This window comes from Mytilus californianus, unplaced genomic scaffold, assembly GCF_021869535.1.
Source record: "Mytilus californianus isolate M0D057914Y unplaced genomic scaffold, xbMytCali1.0.p SCAF_3, whole genome shotgun sequence".
In the NCBI taxonomy this organism is placed as follows: Eukaryota; Metazoa; Mollusca; class Bivalvia; order Mytilida; family Mytilidae; genus Mytilus; species Mytilus californianus.
The window spans coordinates 79,437,609-79,454,307 of record NW_026262679.1 but is presented as its reverse complement, the minus strand read 5'-3'; the positions used below and the strand labels follow the sequence as shown (position 1 = coordinate 79,454,307).

The 16,699-nt window shown below is 30.0% G+C and overlaps 1 protein-coding gene across 2 annotated transcripts in view; it reads right to left on the bottom strand.

The window, feature by feature from the left end:
• Positions 1–15,264, bottom strand: part of LOC127735133 (leucine zipper putative tumor suppressor 2 homolog) — a 46,875-nt gene extending 31,611 nt beyond the window's left edge. Inside the window, exons 1-3 of one of the 2 annotated variants that reach the window (XM_052245214.1) lie at positions 15,175–15,264; positions 13,776–13,814; positions 3,729–3,814 (exon numbers count right to left, since the gene is read on the bottom strand). In XM_052245214.1, coding sequence (XP_052101174.1) covers positions 3,729–3,751 — 23 coding nt within the window. In that variant the 5' untranslated portion in view covers positions 3,752–3,814; positions 13,776–13,814; positions 15,175–15,264. Of the gene's footprint in view, positions 1–345; positions 517–3,728; positions 3,815–13,775; positions 13,815–15,174 lie in introns of those variants that run through there. The other variant, XM_052245215.1, reaches the window with a different exon arrangement.
• Positions 15,265–16,699: the final 1,435 nt, after the last annotated feature.

Genomic DNA, 16,699 nt, shown 5'->3' with positions numbered 1-16,699 from the left:
GTCAATAATGCATATTGCACAAACACAGAATAGAGAGGGTGAAAATGTTTTTCTGTTTTGTAAAGAATACCCCAAAAAAACCATCATCAGATAAAATGAGTAGATATGATAGTGCTAGCTCTCAGATCCAAGGTATTTTACCATCTCTGAACCACAACATACTTTTATTTGTATCAATGAACAGGGATGACCATAAAACTGCCCTAAAGAAATATATAATACAGTGACTGGACATTAATGGTCCAGTGGACCACCACAAATTGACACTTACCTTGTTATTAGCCATCAATCAAGATGCTGATAAGTGTTTAATGGACTTCTACAAAAATTTATATTAGTACTTACCAAAAATATGTGTAAGTCCAGAGTATAGCATTAATTTCTCCTTTGGTACATTAAGCAACTATCAACAAGTGTGTGGGAAAATTTTCAAACCATATTTTGTGTACAGAATTTTTTATGAATGTTACCACAGTCAGACTGGGAAAGATATGACCCATATCTTTTCTATCAACTTTTTGAACAACCTGAATCTACCTTCTGATGAGAAGATTGGAATAGTCTAACCTTTCCTGACCTATGTAAAATGAGCTTTGAACCAATCAGATAGAAGATAAATGCAAACACTTTATCACTATGGAATATTCTATTTTCCCTAGGGGGTTATCACATAAAAAATGTGTATTTGATCTGAAGCATTGGAATTCAAATAAATTACAGATGTTAGTAGCAAATAAACAATTTTAAAGAAAGTAACAGTGGAAGTTAAAATTTTCATCTTGATGTCATTTAAAATGTTTATTTAAACCTGATGATACAATCATTAAAGAATAGTCGGAATTTCCAATATTACTTATCTCTGTATTGTTTTAAACCCCTTCCTACACTGTTACCACAAGCATGACACCTTATAACCTCTGGTGGAGATTTAATCAATACTTAAATATTTTCATTTGTTCAATATTCAAAAATTAAATATTTATAATATTCTAAAGTAAACAAGTCTTTTAAAATTCTGATACCAATTTTCGTATTTTTGTTGACAAGAGTCCAAATAATACTATAATAATGTACTGAAGTATTTAATAGATTTGTTATATTTCTAAAACAAATAAAATTCGAAGTTGTTACAATTCAATTAAATATTGCCGTTTATAAAAGCAACTTGATAAATTTATGTATGAAAACCATTTTAAAATTTTATATACTATAAGAGAGAATTATTGGATTGTAGAAATACAACTAATAAAATTGACAGAAAGTTTTAAAGATATTTTGTGCATGTAGCAACTTTTTGTTAAATCAATCCTAATCTCTGTCAAAATCCACTATCAAAAAAAGCAAAAGAGTTTTGTGTTACTAATAAGCCAAAAGATAATATTTTAATAACGCAGTAAAAAAGTTATAATCTTAATATTTCCATATTTGAATTTTTTATTTACAACTTCTTTAAGTATATGTTTCAAAAAAAATGCTTTAATGTTGTAAGTTACATTAATGCATTTCAAAAAACAGAAATTTACACTTTATTGATAATATCAAATTCATAATCTATTTCAACAACATCACTTTATTGTTAGAAATCATAAATATTTGAATATAAATCAAAATACATAAAAGAAATGACTCAAAAGTTAAACCTAATATTTATTTGCTTGTTCCGTACATTGAGTTGTAAAATCATTTCATAAATAATTTCCATACAGGTGTCAAATTTTATGACTGAAAAGACCAAATGTCCGTAGGGCGCAGATTGACAGCAACCTGCAGTCTTTCATATAGAAAGCGATACTTTAATTTTCACTTTAAAAAGTACCGTTTTCTCTTCGGTATTGTATCAATTGTATTCTACAATCTAAAACTCTCTCAAAAGGGTGAATAGCTTGACCAAACAATTGCCTTATCCATCTAAAGTATTTAATACAGACTTAAAGCTCACTTTTGTAATCAAGAAATCACGTTAAAAGTGCAGTTGTCATTTTCGGATTACAATATAGTTTATTGCGGGTGTGATGCTTAGGGGGAAATAAAAGTCTGAAAGCCAAACTAATGCTTCAGTAAACATCAACTTAATAATGAACGTGTTAAATGCAAATGATATTGACAAATCTTTGTTGTCTAGCCAGGCTTAGATCCAACGGACAATTTCTTTACTTACACTATTGACAGATAGAATTACTTTTTTATTGAAATAAAAAAATATATAACTTTTTTGCATCAAGATTAATATCCGTGATAAGCTCCCATATTATACAATCCAAGTCAATGATCAAAGATATTTAGTAAATCGTTCAAGGTATAGTATATAATTATTGTAATTATAGATTTAAATACCATCCTTGATAAATAGCTATCAAAAGATCAAAATATTTGATATTAAAATTCTTTTCTCTCCTCCTGCAGGACAATGCAATGTAAAATATGATACTATGATTTTAATCAAAGCATCTTCCTAGATCAAAAGTTTTAATGAAGATATGCAATTTCGAGTATTTTGTTATTAGTCAAATATTTTCTGGGTTATAGGAAATTAAAAAGACATATATAAAATTTCACTTTAAAAAGATGCAGGAACCCAATAATTTTACTTTGATAGTATCAAATTTGGTTGCACAATACACATATCTGTAACATCAGTACAATTACACTTCCAACATGCGAACACGATATGAATCATATAATTTTTAATGATTGTGAACTCATTAATGATACTAATATTAAATATTGTATACACAGATGTAGATAAAACATGTAACAAATTTACTTATTATATTTACCCATGTATAATTATTGTGATACTGATCTCATTCAAAAACTTAAAACTGACCACAGGAGCATAAAAATGAGGTAAAGGCGATATGCTAGACAGATGAATATTCTTGGTTATCAACCCACATTCGTTGCAAAAATCAGTGACTTATATGCATAGCTACTAAGGTAAAGATTGAATCCTATAAACTTAACCTGGTGATGAGGTGAAGGACATATGACAGATGGACACATACTCTTCACAACCAATTCATGTAGTAAATATTGTTGACCTGTCATGTATAATAACTAAAGAATTTTCACAAGTATCTATTTTCATGACTAGAAAAAAATATGAATATAAATAGTCAAGAATATGTCAAACTTGGAATGGCTCAAATATAATTATATGGACAAATTATATTGTCATTTGTTGCTGATTATCATATCTGTTTTTTGTTTATTGTTTGTACACAAATCAAACTGTTAGTTTTCTCATTTGAATTGTTTTACATTTGTTATCATGTGGCCTTTAGAGCTTACTATGCAGTATGGGTTTTGCTCATTGTTGAAGGATGTATGATGAACAATTGATGTTAACATCTACATAATTTGGTCTCTGGTGGAGAGTTGTCTCATTGGCAATCATACCACATCTTCTTATTTCTAAAGTTTGAAAAAGTTGACATAAATAGCAGACAGTTTGACTGAAGCAGACTAAACACGAAAAAAAAAGTATCCTATCTGCCAAAATAAGTTGGTTTACAGTACCGGTATATAATGACAATAATGCAATAACAGAACTATACAAGTCTATGCTGAATCTGGTCTTCAAAAAATTCAAGGCATTCTAGTCTCAAGTCCCGAAGAAAACTATTGCATGTCAAAGAATTTTTTTTTAGTTTGATTCATATTAAATTTTAACAAGTTCTCATGAAAAAAATAGCACTATAAGGTGATAATATCAATATGTAAAGTACCTGTTTCTAGTTAATGATGACATCTTTCTTCTTCTGTGTCCAGTTTCTTAATCTTTTTCATTCTAATCTGACAAAATTTCTTTATTCTGAAAAAAAAGAGAAAATAAAAATGAATATACATAATTTTTATGTACATTTTTTCACAGTTTAAAAGCTGTGATATTTTTACGTAAAATAAATTATACAATCTATATTTGAATTAAACACTTGAAGAAAACATCCTTTCTACAAAAAAGTGTGTATTGGAACTGAACAAGTGAATCTATTTCTAAAATTTGTATTGCCCACTGAATAAAGTTGGCAGTAACTATAAAGCATGGGCTTTCTTAATGTGTAATAGATTTATGTTCAGTTAATCACAGTCCTGCTTTCCTGACTTACATAAAAATATAGAGATGTGGTATGAATGCCAATGAGACAACTTTCTATCAAAACCCAAATGACAAAGATATGAACAATGATAGGTCCTTCAACAATGAACAAAACCCAAACTGTATAGTAAGCTATAAAAGGCATGACAAAATGTGAAACAATTCAAAAGAGAAAACTAACTCACTGATATACTACATCAATCGTCAGAAAAATATAAGACAACAACCGACAACAATGAATAGATTGAAGGCTAGGGACAGGCAGATAAAGACTTAATATCAATATATATTACCATATATAAGAGTCATCAGCTTATAGGAGTATTTTATCATTCTAGAAAACTGAAGTTCAATTCCATATTTTATGAAGGGTCGATATTAGTTTAAAGTTTTGTTTTGGAGGATTTGAAAAAAAATGCTATTCTTGTAGATTCAAAAAATGCACAGATATATTGCCAATGAGGCGATCCACAAGAGACCAAACAAAGTAGAAGTTAGCAACTGTAGGTCACTGTACAGCCTTCAAAAATGAGGAAAACCAATACTGTATAGTCAGCTATAAAAGGCCCAAACATGAAATATGTGAAACATGTACTTCAATGTGTATCTTGATATCTTTCTTTCAAATGTTATTTTAACATGTATATAATATATTAATCATTAACACTATAAAATTTGCCAGTAAATATGCAGAACTATTTCAAGGTTGAATGTAATGGAATACAAAGTTCTCACCAGACTACTACGTCATTTGGTGGATAGCTATCTCATTGGCAATCATACCACATCTCCTTATATTTATATTTACCAGGAAACGTTTTTGTTTATAGTACTGTTTAGAAGTTTTGGTTTCCTTTTTATTTTTTATTTTTCATTGTGATGCACAGTTTAAGGTTTATAATGTTACATTATTTGTAGTTAATATAACAATACTGCATGAATATTTTATTTTACATCAAGCATATACAATTTCAACCATTTTCTGTACATGACATATTGTTCCAACTCCAAATCTACCTGTTTTTGCTCTTAATCTAGAAGTATCAAACACCATTTTTAAAGTCTTTCGTCTGACTTAGTTGGGATGGAAATAAATGATCCTCTAAAATTAATTGATTGATTAGTGCTTGCTTAATATCTATGCTTGAGGCAATCATTCTACCAGGAGACCACTGAGGCAGTATAATTCACTTGGGTAATGTCACAATGAATTATTGTTTATTTTTATCTTTATGCTTTTAATTTTAGATTTTATTAGGTATGATGTAGTGCAACAATGTTTGAAATTTTAAGTTGGCTTTAAGTATACATGTATATGTCTTGTTAAGAACATTTTTTTCTTTAATTCTATCTTTTATTGGTATATTCTAATTTCATGAACAGCAGATTGAAGAATAGCACAGTTAAGAAAAAGAAGAAAAACATACAAGTGTGGATAATCTACAGGGAGAGAGAGAAAAAGAAAGAAAGAAAGAGATTCACAATTTTCTTAGTTATAAAGGGTTATAACTCTAACCAAAATATCCCTTTATATGCACATGAACTTTAAGTTTCAGTCCACATTTAGCTGTAGAATTTATGCTTATTAAGCATTTTATTTTTCATTTTACATTGTAACATTGTAAAATCATGTCTCTGTCAAAAAATATCTAATCTGCCCCTGATTTATTGCAGTAATGGCAGCCACGTTGTTTGGTTTGCAGGTCACTTAATACCATATCATTTTAAATGTTGATAATTCTGATATTTTTCAACTGTCTGCCTTGTTGAATTTTTTCAATTATGACCATGATGTTTTAAAGTTTTAAGAAACTTGTTTTTTTTTATTTCCTGAAAATGAATGTACAATAACGTAACGTAACATGTTTACTTGGCATGTGGGATGTCAGTGACTCCAACAGTATTGGCCGCTCACCTGAAAGTTTGATATTTATCTCAGTTTCACCATTTATTACAAATGGTCAGTCAACTAAATTTAAAATTCAGATACTGATCTGGACACAAACAATTTCACACATTGAATAGGCTCATCAACTTATATCAATAGCTACCAGGTGAAAAACATTAAATGATAATATATCTAAATTGCATATCTTCATGGCGATAAAAAGTTCAGAAAGTTACTGGCTTCTGTCTGGGGACATGATTATGGCTTAGACACATGACCAACTAAGACTTAAGTCTACTTAAATGGACATGAATTAACAAGCAGTATAAAATTTACAATCTGAAAATGTCCTTAGGACCCTGTATGAAAGTGATTGCTTTGCAATTAACCTTAATGACAGTTGATTTAAAGGCAACTTCCATTAACTGACCAGGATGTGGTACCGTATCAATAACAATTTTCAAAATCAAGTTCCTAACCACTTTAACTGGCACTTGCCACTCTATGACAAATCTACAACTGCTGAATGACACCATGTGATCATATATTTTATATCTGACTTTTATCACTATACTTTATTTAAATCAGAGACATATATACACATGTCTCTGTTTAAATCAAATTTAATTAGTAGCCACATTCTTAATCATTTTATGCACAAAAAAGACCTGTCATATGTTTCCAGCAGTGTTAAAATGGCTTGCACAAACATGACAAATAAAAACAGTTTTTATCTTAATTTTTTTTAAATTTTCTATGGACAGATGTACTCTTTAAAAGGAGTAAGTGCATTTAGGGTCATTATAATGTGTCTCCCTTTTAACTATAGAAATAAAATTTGATTTCAATGATGTCCTATAAAATTTTTAGAAAATTATATATATTTTAAAATTAATGTCTGATTGATTGATTTATTTATTGTGTTTACGCCACTGTCAGCACAATTGGCTCTTTCTATATCTTTATTGGTGGAGGAAGCCGGGGTACTCAGAGAGAACCACTGACCTTTGGCAGAAAGACTGGTAATTCTAATGAATTAAGATTGGAGTCGAACTCACAACCTCAGTTTTGAGAGGTCTAGTAATTCAGTATATATGAACTACTGAGACCACACAGCCACCAAGGCCACAAAATCAATGCCTGTATGTTGAAGGAAAATATTCTTTTTCAACTATAATGGCATTGTTTGACATTGTATATATATATGTTTAAATTTTTTAACCAGGATTTAAAAAAATATAAAGATTACAATTTGGAATGATTGAGACAATTTTCCGAATTTATATCATGTACTTTATTCATCGTTTGTCTATAGACATACACAAAAGATGATTTTTAATTCACTCTCTAAGTTTCTCTGTCCTAAAATTGGAAGTAATTATCTACATCTAAGGCAAACTATAGCTAAAAGCTATTGTATTAAAAGTGTCAATGTACTTCATTGATTCAGTGGCAGTGACTGTCTGGTTGTAATGGAATGTGTTTGCAGGGCAAACAATGGAAAATTGAATCACTATACATCAATTAAATCTTATGGAATATAAATTTACATGCACTTCGTGGACAGGGGAAGAAGACACTATAAATATACATTTCTGCAGTGCTATTGAAGACTCTTTCAGATGTGGGTCCAGGATTTTGAAAAAGGGGTGTGGGGAACCAACAAGGCAATTTAGTTAGGAGTGAGAATTGTAAAAAGTCTTTGAATTAACCATATATAGGGCTCCAAAAGGGGGGCTCATGCCTCCCTGTCCACTAAAGTAAATCTGGCTCTGTATTCAACTATTGGAAAGAAGAAGAGCAGTACCCCTCTTTCAAAACCTCAAACAAGAAAGTCCTCCCCTTTTAATCTTATGTAAGAACTGTATTTATTTCTTCCTTACTTAAGACCAGAATTACTTTTCTTTTGTTGAAGGGATGCCTTATGAGAGAGAAATTTTTACCCTGACAAGCAAAACAAGTGCACAGAAAATCCTAGAGTAGTTTTAGCCCAAATTTCTACTTTGATACATTTTACGCTGGCCTATCTTAAAAAATAAAGGCTTCTTTCTTTCTCTTTAACCCAGTATCAATAATCTTATGATTTTTAAGAACTATAGAAATCTGAGAAAGGCTAGAAGGAAAATACCTGTCAACTTGAGCAGAAAATGGCATTACCACACACCCGTTATCAGCGGGGTGAATAAAGTTTAAAATTATCACCTGGGGTTGATTTGGTCATATGATATAAAACCTTGTCAAAACAACTCATTTTATTCACAGTATATCAGATAAATTGAAGAAATTTTTCAAATTTAATAAAGCTAAAGGGATGATGACAAAAATGATAAAAATTTAGCGCCCATTTATTTCATATTACAGGTATCACATAGCTGTTATGTTGATTTATTATCAGAAGTTTTTAAACTGCTAAATAAGCCTTTTTGAGTTTTTTCCTTAAATCACTTGATTTAATTCAATTTTTTCTTTACAAAACAATGCATCAGGTGTTTCAAATGCCAATTTGTGTTTTATTTTGCTCTCAAGTTACACTTATAATTCATGTATATTTTCACACAATAATAAATACTTCATCATAAAAAAAATATTAGAAAAATAAAATTTATTGCATTTTAAGCAACTTCACCTCTTCTATCAAGCATGGAGGTTCTATTCCATATAAAACCTCCTTGTGTCTAGCTAATAAACAAAATTTGTTTATTTTCTTGCCAGATGAATAAACAATCTGGCCACTTAGGTATTCAATTCCAATATCATGATGACATTGTGAAAAAAGGTCATAATACATCCATTCAACATTAAACACCAGGAGATAATATATGGTTTTCAGAAGTTTTTTTTAACCTAAAAACATATTTAAAAAGATAATCTCCAAAAAGATTTTAAAACTACACTTTTTATCCCAAAATCTGTTGTCAAAACATGGCAATTTTGGCAAATTTTCAATTCACTTAACTTGTGAGCTGAAGAACAAATTTTTTGTTAAGTTAAAGTTCATAACTGAATCACTGTTACCATAAATAGTGATGACAAAATTAAATTTAACATTTTGTAAATAAAAAAATTTAGATGAAAGTAGAGGCCCTATAATCCATATCACATCTTCTTTATATGTAAGTGTAAATTGGTTTTGAAAAATGTATGAAAAAATTTCCATCAACTTTTTAACATGAAAGTCCTACATTTGAAAATGCCTGTACCAAGTCAGGAATATGACAGTTGTTGTCCATTCGTTTGAAGTGTTTTATCATTTGATTTTGCCATTTGATTATAGACTTTCCGTTTTGAACTTTCCTCGGAGTTCAGTATTTTTGTGATTTTACTTTTTCCTTGCATGCATGATAGAATAAAATGTAACCAGGGGCGGATCCTGGATTTTAGGTTAAAGGGGGGGGGGGTGCTAACTTAAATTATTGCCCAGGGGTGCAAGGCGAAATTTATTTTGAGGTAAAATTATCGAAATATTCTTCATTAAGCCGAGGACAACCCATGCTTTGCAAATTTTAAGGGGAGTGCACGCTGCCACGCCCACACCTGAATCCGCCTCTGACTACCGAAACCATACTTTTACTTGTATCTAAATAAACCTAATTTCTAATTTGTCTTCACATACAAATTTTCTTACTTATTTTGCACATTCTTATATAAAATATTATTTTATTGTAGTAAACAAATAAATCTACAGATTTAATGATAAAAAAATGTTTTTGAAGTTGCAATCGCTAAATCCTTTTTTTATAGATCGACAGATGGTGACCTTACAAATACATTACAAAAGATGTTGGGCTTGCAAAAAGTAATGAAGCAATTTTAAGGAGAAATTCTTTGATTTCAATGATTACTGTGAAAAACATTAATCTGAAGAAATTTAATTAGTTTTTAGTAAGTTGATAAGGAAATTGATAATTAAGTAAATGAATTGCTTTATTGAGATACAAATCTTCACAAAAATCTACCGTTTTTATCAATCATAAAAGCATCCTCGTTTTAGAACTGCTAAGCATATTTTCCTTATCAAGCAATTGAGAGTTAAACAAAATATATGAAAACAGAGGTAGATGTTGTATTATGATTAGTGAAAGATGCATCCTTATAGAACCCTTTATATTTTAAAGTCATTTCAGTGGCAGGCACCTCATGTGAAAAAAGTTTACAAACAGGACTAACTACATATATATTAACAAGCAGCATTGTTCAAAGCTGTTGAAATATGTGTATGGTTTGCCAAACTTTACATCTGGTGCAGCAAAACTAACCATTGGGTCAACCTCTGCTGTTGTGTTATCAAAATATGCTGTTACAAAATTTTTAAAATTAATTAAAATTAAGGAATATATCTCCCTCAAGCAAAGCCTTGATCCCTTGCTTCAATGGCTATACTTTTTGTCTTTTGTGGTTAATAAGTTCGTTATTGTTTTAATAAGTTTTGCATTTTTAAACATCTTGGCCTCGAGCATCAATGAGGAGACATTTATTGTCAAAATGTGCATCTGCTGCAGCAAAATTCGTACCCTGAATGCAATTACATCCAATTTAATATTTTTGTAGGTTAAGTACACTAAAAATATACTCCTGATTTCTGCTGGCTCTGATACATATGATAATATTCAACAGCTCTGATAATGATCTACCTTCACTAACTATGTAATGTTCAACCACAAACCTGCACACATGGAAGATGAGATTTACCAGTATTCAGTTACCAAATTATTCCAGTACATGCAGGTGTACTTCTGGACTACAATAGTCTCATAATAGTCCCTGGTATAACTTTCAAATTCAACAAATGGTCCTGACGTTTAAAAGATCTTTAAAGTGTTTGATGAATTAATTATCAATTACATTAGGTTTTTAAGAAATGAGACGAATGTTTACAAAACAAACAGTTCCTTTGTGCATTTTTAAATAGAACTTTCACCACATTTCACAGTCTGGTGCCTCCATGGTCAAATTTGGCAACCACTTCACAGAGCAGGGCCAAACAGATGATTCTTAACAAGACTTTGAACATTTCAAAAATTGAATATTATCAAAATCTTATCAATTACGAGAAGTAATACCAATGTACAAGCTATAGATGAGAAGAGATTGAGCAATTCTTGACATCCGATTAGCAGCTCTCCAGGAGTTAGGTTGAGATTTAAATGTGTAATTATAAGGCTATAAATATTAATGAATATAAATGAATTTATAATTCTATCAAATAAAAGTCAAATTGAATAAGATAACATGTGTTGAGAATAATTATTTGATAATTGGTTGTTAATTTCACTTTCAAAATATATATTGACATATCTATGTCAACTGTGTTAGATAGCAATTTTTGTGGCACTTTTTTTTATTAACATTTACCACTTAATAAATGCAGTGACATAGCCTCATAAAATTGGTGTCAACTGAATTGATTAAATAATTAGTGTATCTGTTCTCCTGGCACTTACAAATGTGATGTGCAGAGTACAAAAAACAGGTTTTTACTTTTTTATTTGAAGAATAATATTTTTTAATCCTAATAAAAAAACCATTTAATAAAATGATGTAAGAAATGATTAGCAATCCAAACCATAATTAATTACTGTAACTGGACATTCAAAATTAACAGAACTGACCTATACACCTTGTGGTAATGTCAAATATCATTGGATTAATTAATTACTGATCTGGTCAATGTTATGAGAGACAATAAAACTTAATCAGCTGCTTCCCACTAAAAGACATCATCAAAGAGTAGGAATGAAGATTGGTAGACTCAGAAAGCCTTAAGGTTTACATGTTTCCCTGCATTCTGTACCCTTGTGAGTCAGTTTAGTTAGTACAAAATATGGATTGGTCATACAACATTAGTTTTTTTGGAATCATCCTGAATAAGCCTGTAATATTTGCTGCTGAAAATTAACAACCAACCATCCACCATTACAACTATATAACTGTTCAACATTCATGTCAATAGGATACATTTAAACCTCATGAATACAGGGAATAGTAATAGATTTAATAGGTTTCTCCTTACTTAAAACAATGTGAAATACATATCTACATATAATGTATTATCATATGACAATGGGTGCCATAAAGTGGGTAAACACACACTCCCTTAAACAACAAGGTACATTTTTGGGCTTTAGCCCTGTAAATTAAAAAAAAATAAAACATTGCCTGATGTCATTTCTAATCACAATTTTTAAGCATCAGAAGAAAGGCTTTTCTGAAAATGTGAATATTATTGCAGCCTTAATGACACAATTTGACTGATATCTTTAAGGTGAGATTAGTGAGATTTGTCAGATTTGAGCAATAAACTGCTTCGCTGAGTGCAGCTAGATACGCCCGCAGAGGTCCAACCCTAAACAGTTTGGGCAAAAATGGACACAATATTCAAGCTTGATTCAGGTCTGAATTTGGATTGTAATTAAATATTTGACATATTATAGGTTTCTGAATGAATGTAGTCAAAGAACTTGAAATTGGTTATATGAATTGAATTTATATTCAATTAAAGATTTCTTGCTGTTGTGCAATACTTAGTAAATCTGTTGTCAGACTATAAACAAATAAAGTTCAATTAATTCTCAATGTCATATTAGAAATTTATGAAAATAAAAAGGCAGCTTACGTCAATAGATATAAACAATTCACCAAAGTTTCATAAGAATTGCTGAAAGCATTTTTGAGTTTTTGTCCGAAAACTGGAAAATCCCCCCTTTTTTTATGAATAAAACCCTGCAACTTGGAAACGTAAAATCTAAAATTATAAAAATGGAAAGGGAGCTCATGTCAATAGATATAAACAATTCACCACAATTTCTTGCAAGTTGGTGAAAGCATTCTTGACTTATTGTCCGAAAACTGGAAAATCCCCCTTTTTTTAATGAATAAAACCCCATAACTCAGAAATGTAAAATCTAAGTTTTATAAAAAACAAAAGGGAGCTCACGTCAATAGATATAAACAATTCACCAAAGTTTTATGCAAATTGGTTAAAGCATTTTTGAGTTAATGTCCGACATGTTGACGACGGACAGACGGACGGACAGACGGACAACGGTATACCATAATACGTCCCGTAAACGGGCGTATAAAAATTGGCTAATTGTAAGAACATTTTGATTAGATAAACACAAAATGCACTTACTGTTTAAAAGTATCTTTTTTGGTGATGATTGTGTTCTATTTCATTTCTAAGCATATACAGGTCATAAGGTAAAGATTTCGCATAATTTTGCCATTTTACTGAATTCACTCATGAAAAAATCTGCATAAATAATGAGTAAGGTACATTTTTAAACCAAAACAGCATTGTTCTTCTGAAATTTAATATATTCAACATTTAATTCTGAAAATCTGAGATAGTTTGAAATATATTTGACCTTGGGGCAGACCTGCCAACTATCCCGATTTATGGGGGATATCCCCCATGAGAGGTGTTGACCTGAATTTTGAAATTCTTTATTATACAAACTGAACACCTCAAAACAGGCATTCAAATGAGTTAAAAGGGTATTTTAGCACATACATACTCATCCAAACAATATAGAAGTGAATTAAAAGCACTTATGACAATATAAGAGGAGCATTAGGTCCTCTTGCACTTAAAATCCCCCATGGAGATTTTGAAAAGTCATGGCAGGTATGTTGGGGCCAATTTTACCCCAAATTGTACCTTCTCCTTACAGGTTTATTGAATATTCTTTAATGGACAAAATATTTTCTAGCCTTGGATTGCTGAAAAACTGAACAATACCAAATCGAACAGAATTTCAGTTTGAAATATTAGTTAATTTTACTTACATTTGAATCAGTTACCAGAACAGAGCTTCCTTTTTAAAGCTGAAAATCAGAATATAATATATTAATGTGTGAAAAAACCAACCTATCTAACACTTAAAAAAACAAAACAACTGGGCTATAGAACTTAAATGTACCCTGAAAACAAAGCCATTTACTTTGTTTTCATAAAACAACTAAGTCATTTAATTTTGACAAAGAAAACAATTTGTTTTGTTTTTCATTGTCAATTTGACCAAAGTAAATGTTTACACAGGTTTAAATAAAGATTAAAAAGAACCAACAGTGATTATCAGATATAGAAAGATAAAGAAAACATGATTTTCCTTTCATGTCCTGTGGTCAGATGTACTGTACTGTACTAAGGGATAATCTGTTGGGAAATTAAACATTATTCAATTAAGATTAGCATAAGATGAGAATGCATCTTACTAATATGATGGTAAACAGTATATTTGTACTTCGTTTTACCTGGGACCAATATATAATTTATGTATTAGTCTCAGCTTTTACATAGCAACTCTATAAACAATTACAAAATAATTTCATGTTCTTATGAGTAGCAGGAAATGTCGGAAAAGCAACCTGAAAACAGAATCAAACCAGAAAAAAAAGACATTTCATAGATTATCAAAGTAAACTACAAATGTTGGCTTCTCTAGTATAAATAATAATTAAGGAAATAATTTTTTTTTTGAAAGTGACTTTATTTCCATGAAAATTTCAAGACAAAGACATTTTATAATGGGTTTAGTGGTATTTTTTTGTTGTTGGATTGCTGTCAAATTGATGTATTCCCCATATCTTCCTTTTACTCATTAAAAGTTATTTTTATAGGGTATTACAAGGAATATAGATTGTATTTTATTATGTTTATTTTATAAAACTTGAAAGAATCAAGGCATTTATTATAGCTTGCAGTGCGTTGTGAGCCAAGGTTCCGTGTTGAAGACCATACTTTGACCTATAATGGTTTACTTTTATAAATTGTGACTTGGATGGAGAGCTGTCTCATTGGCACTCATACCACATCTTCTTATATCTATTCATAAACACTCCTAATTGACTATTACATAGAATTGAATATTCCACTTTCTTTTCAGCCATAAATAAAAAAAAAAAAAAAAAAAAAACACTGGGTGAAATTAAGAATTTTTTTTTTTAACTTATTCAATAAAATTAGCATTCTTTATCATTTTTCTTATCTAACATTTAATATCTCATTTTACAAATGTGTTTTTTTTAGAATTGCAATATTACATTTATTACATAAATTACATATTTTTTTATATACCAAAAAGAAAAATCAGATTACTATAAACAACATCTATCATCATATATTTATATATCGCAAGAAAAATTGATAAGATATCAACTAGAATTATGTAATCTCATTTCTTACCATCGAAACAATAGAGGCCATACTGATAAAAAATCCCTGCGAGAGCCAAATTGCCAGAATGAGTTTTTGTAACTTGTAACTGATTATTATAAAGCATTAAAGTGTTGGTAACACAATTACTGAAAACTAAATGTCAGTTAGTATGTTTTTCTAATTGGTTGCTATGGAAACCAAGTGAAAATGTTTTGGGAAAATATTAAATTCAGATTCTCTGCTGGTTATGTAATGTAAAATTAATAATGATTCAGTGGTAAAAGCTAGCAGACAGATGTTTCATGCAATATGGACACCCAAAACGCTTGAAATGTTTTATTTCATACATCAAATACATTTGTAACATAACACAATTTATATAATCACTGAAAGATATTAACCTAAAAGGTTTGGCAGAAACCAAAGTCGTAATTAATTCTTACACATTTTAAAATTGAAATGGTGCATTCTGTTTTTTCATTTCTTGCACTTTATAAATATTTCATTCCCTGCCCATTGTTTTGATCTAGGCACAGAACTTAATATTTGGAAAAATTTATAAATTTGCATTTAATTATTGTAATTATATGCCTACATAAACCATGCCATTATGATTACATAAGGTGTAAGCATGTTACCCATCTGACAATTTTTTTCCAATGAGAATGTACAAGAGTCTGGATGGGAAGTCCTTCATTTCTATATTCTTTAATTATTTTAGGTCATTTTTCTCTATTCTTTATACTTTTTGCCCACTATTCTCTATTCTTTATATTTAGCACCTCATTATTCTCTATTCTTTATTTTCCTGGTCCATTATTTTCTATTCTTTATATATTTTGCCCATTTTCTCTATTCTGTAAACCCCCATCCACACCCTCATGTACAGTTCATATAGACATGTTACATGACATTTGTGTTCTTTAATGCACATAAGTAACATAATTGAATTTAGCTCAAACAGATTTAAAGAGATGTCTAGAACTTACAGTCATGTGTGAGGTTTCGTCTTTTGTTGAAGGCCTTACTGTGATTTTAAGATGAAGAACAGCAATAAAAGGATTCTTACTTTGTTTTGGGATAAGTCAAGTGACTTGACTTATCCCAAAACAAAGTTAAGTGTATATAGGAATTTGTGTCATAAACAAATACACTGTAGCCTTTCTTTTCCATGAAACTGAAAGGCCACCTTCTTAACTATAACTTACCCACAACAAACAGTATTGTAAACATTGGTTGTTGATTGCATTTCTTTCACATAGGCCACATCATATCAATTTCTTTCTTTCTCCTTCGTATTCAACCTGAAAACAAAAAAAGGAAGACAATTTCAATTTAAATGTGCAGGATTCTAAGATGAACTTAAACCTTTTTTTTCTAGTGCCATTGTCAACAAACATTGCCATGGTCAAACTAGAAAAATTGTTTAAAATTGACTATAAAGGGCAATAACTCCTTAAGGGGTCAATTGACAATTTTGGTCATGTTGACTTATTTGTAGATCTTACTTTGCTGAACATTATTGCTGCTTACAGTTTATCTCCATCTATAA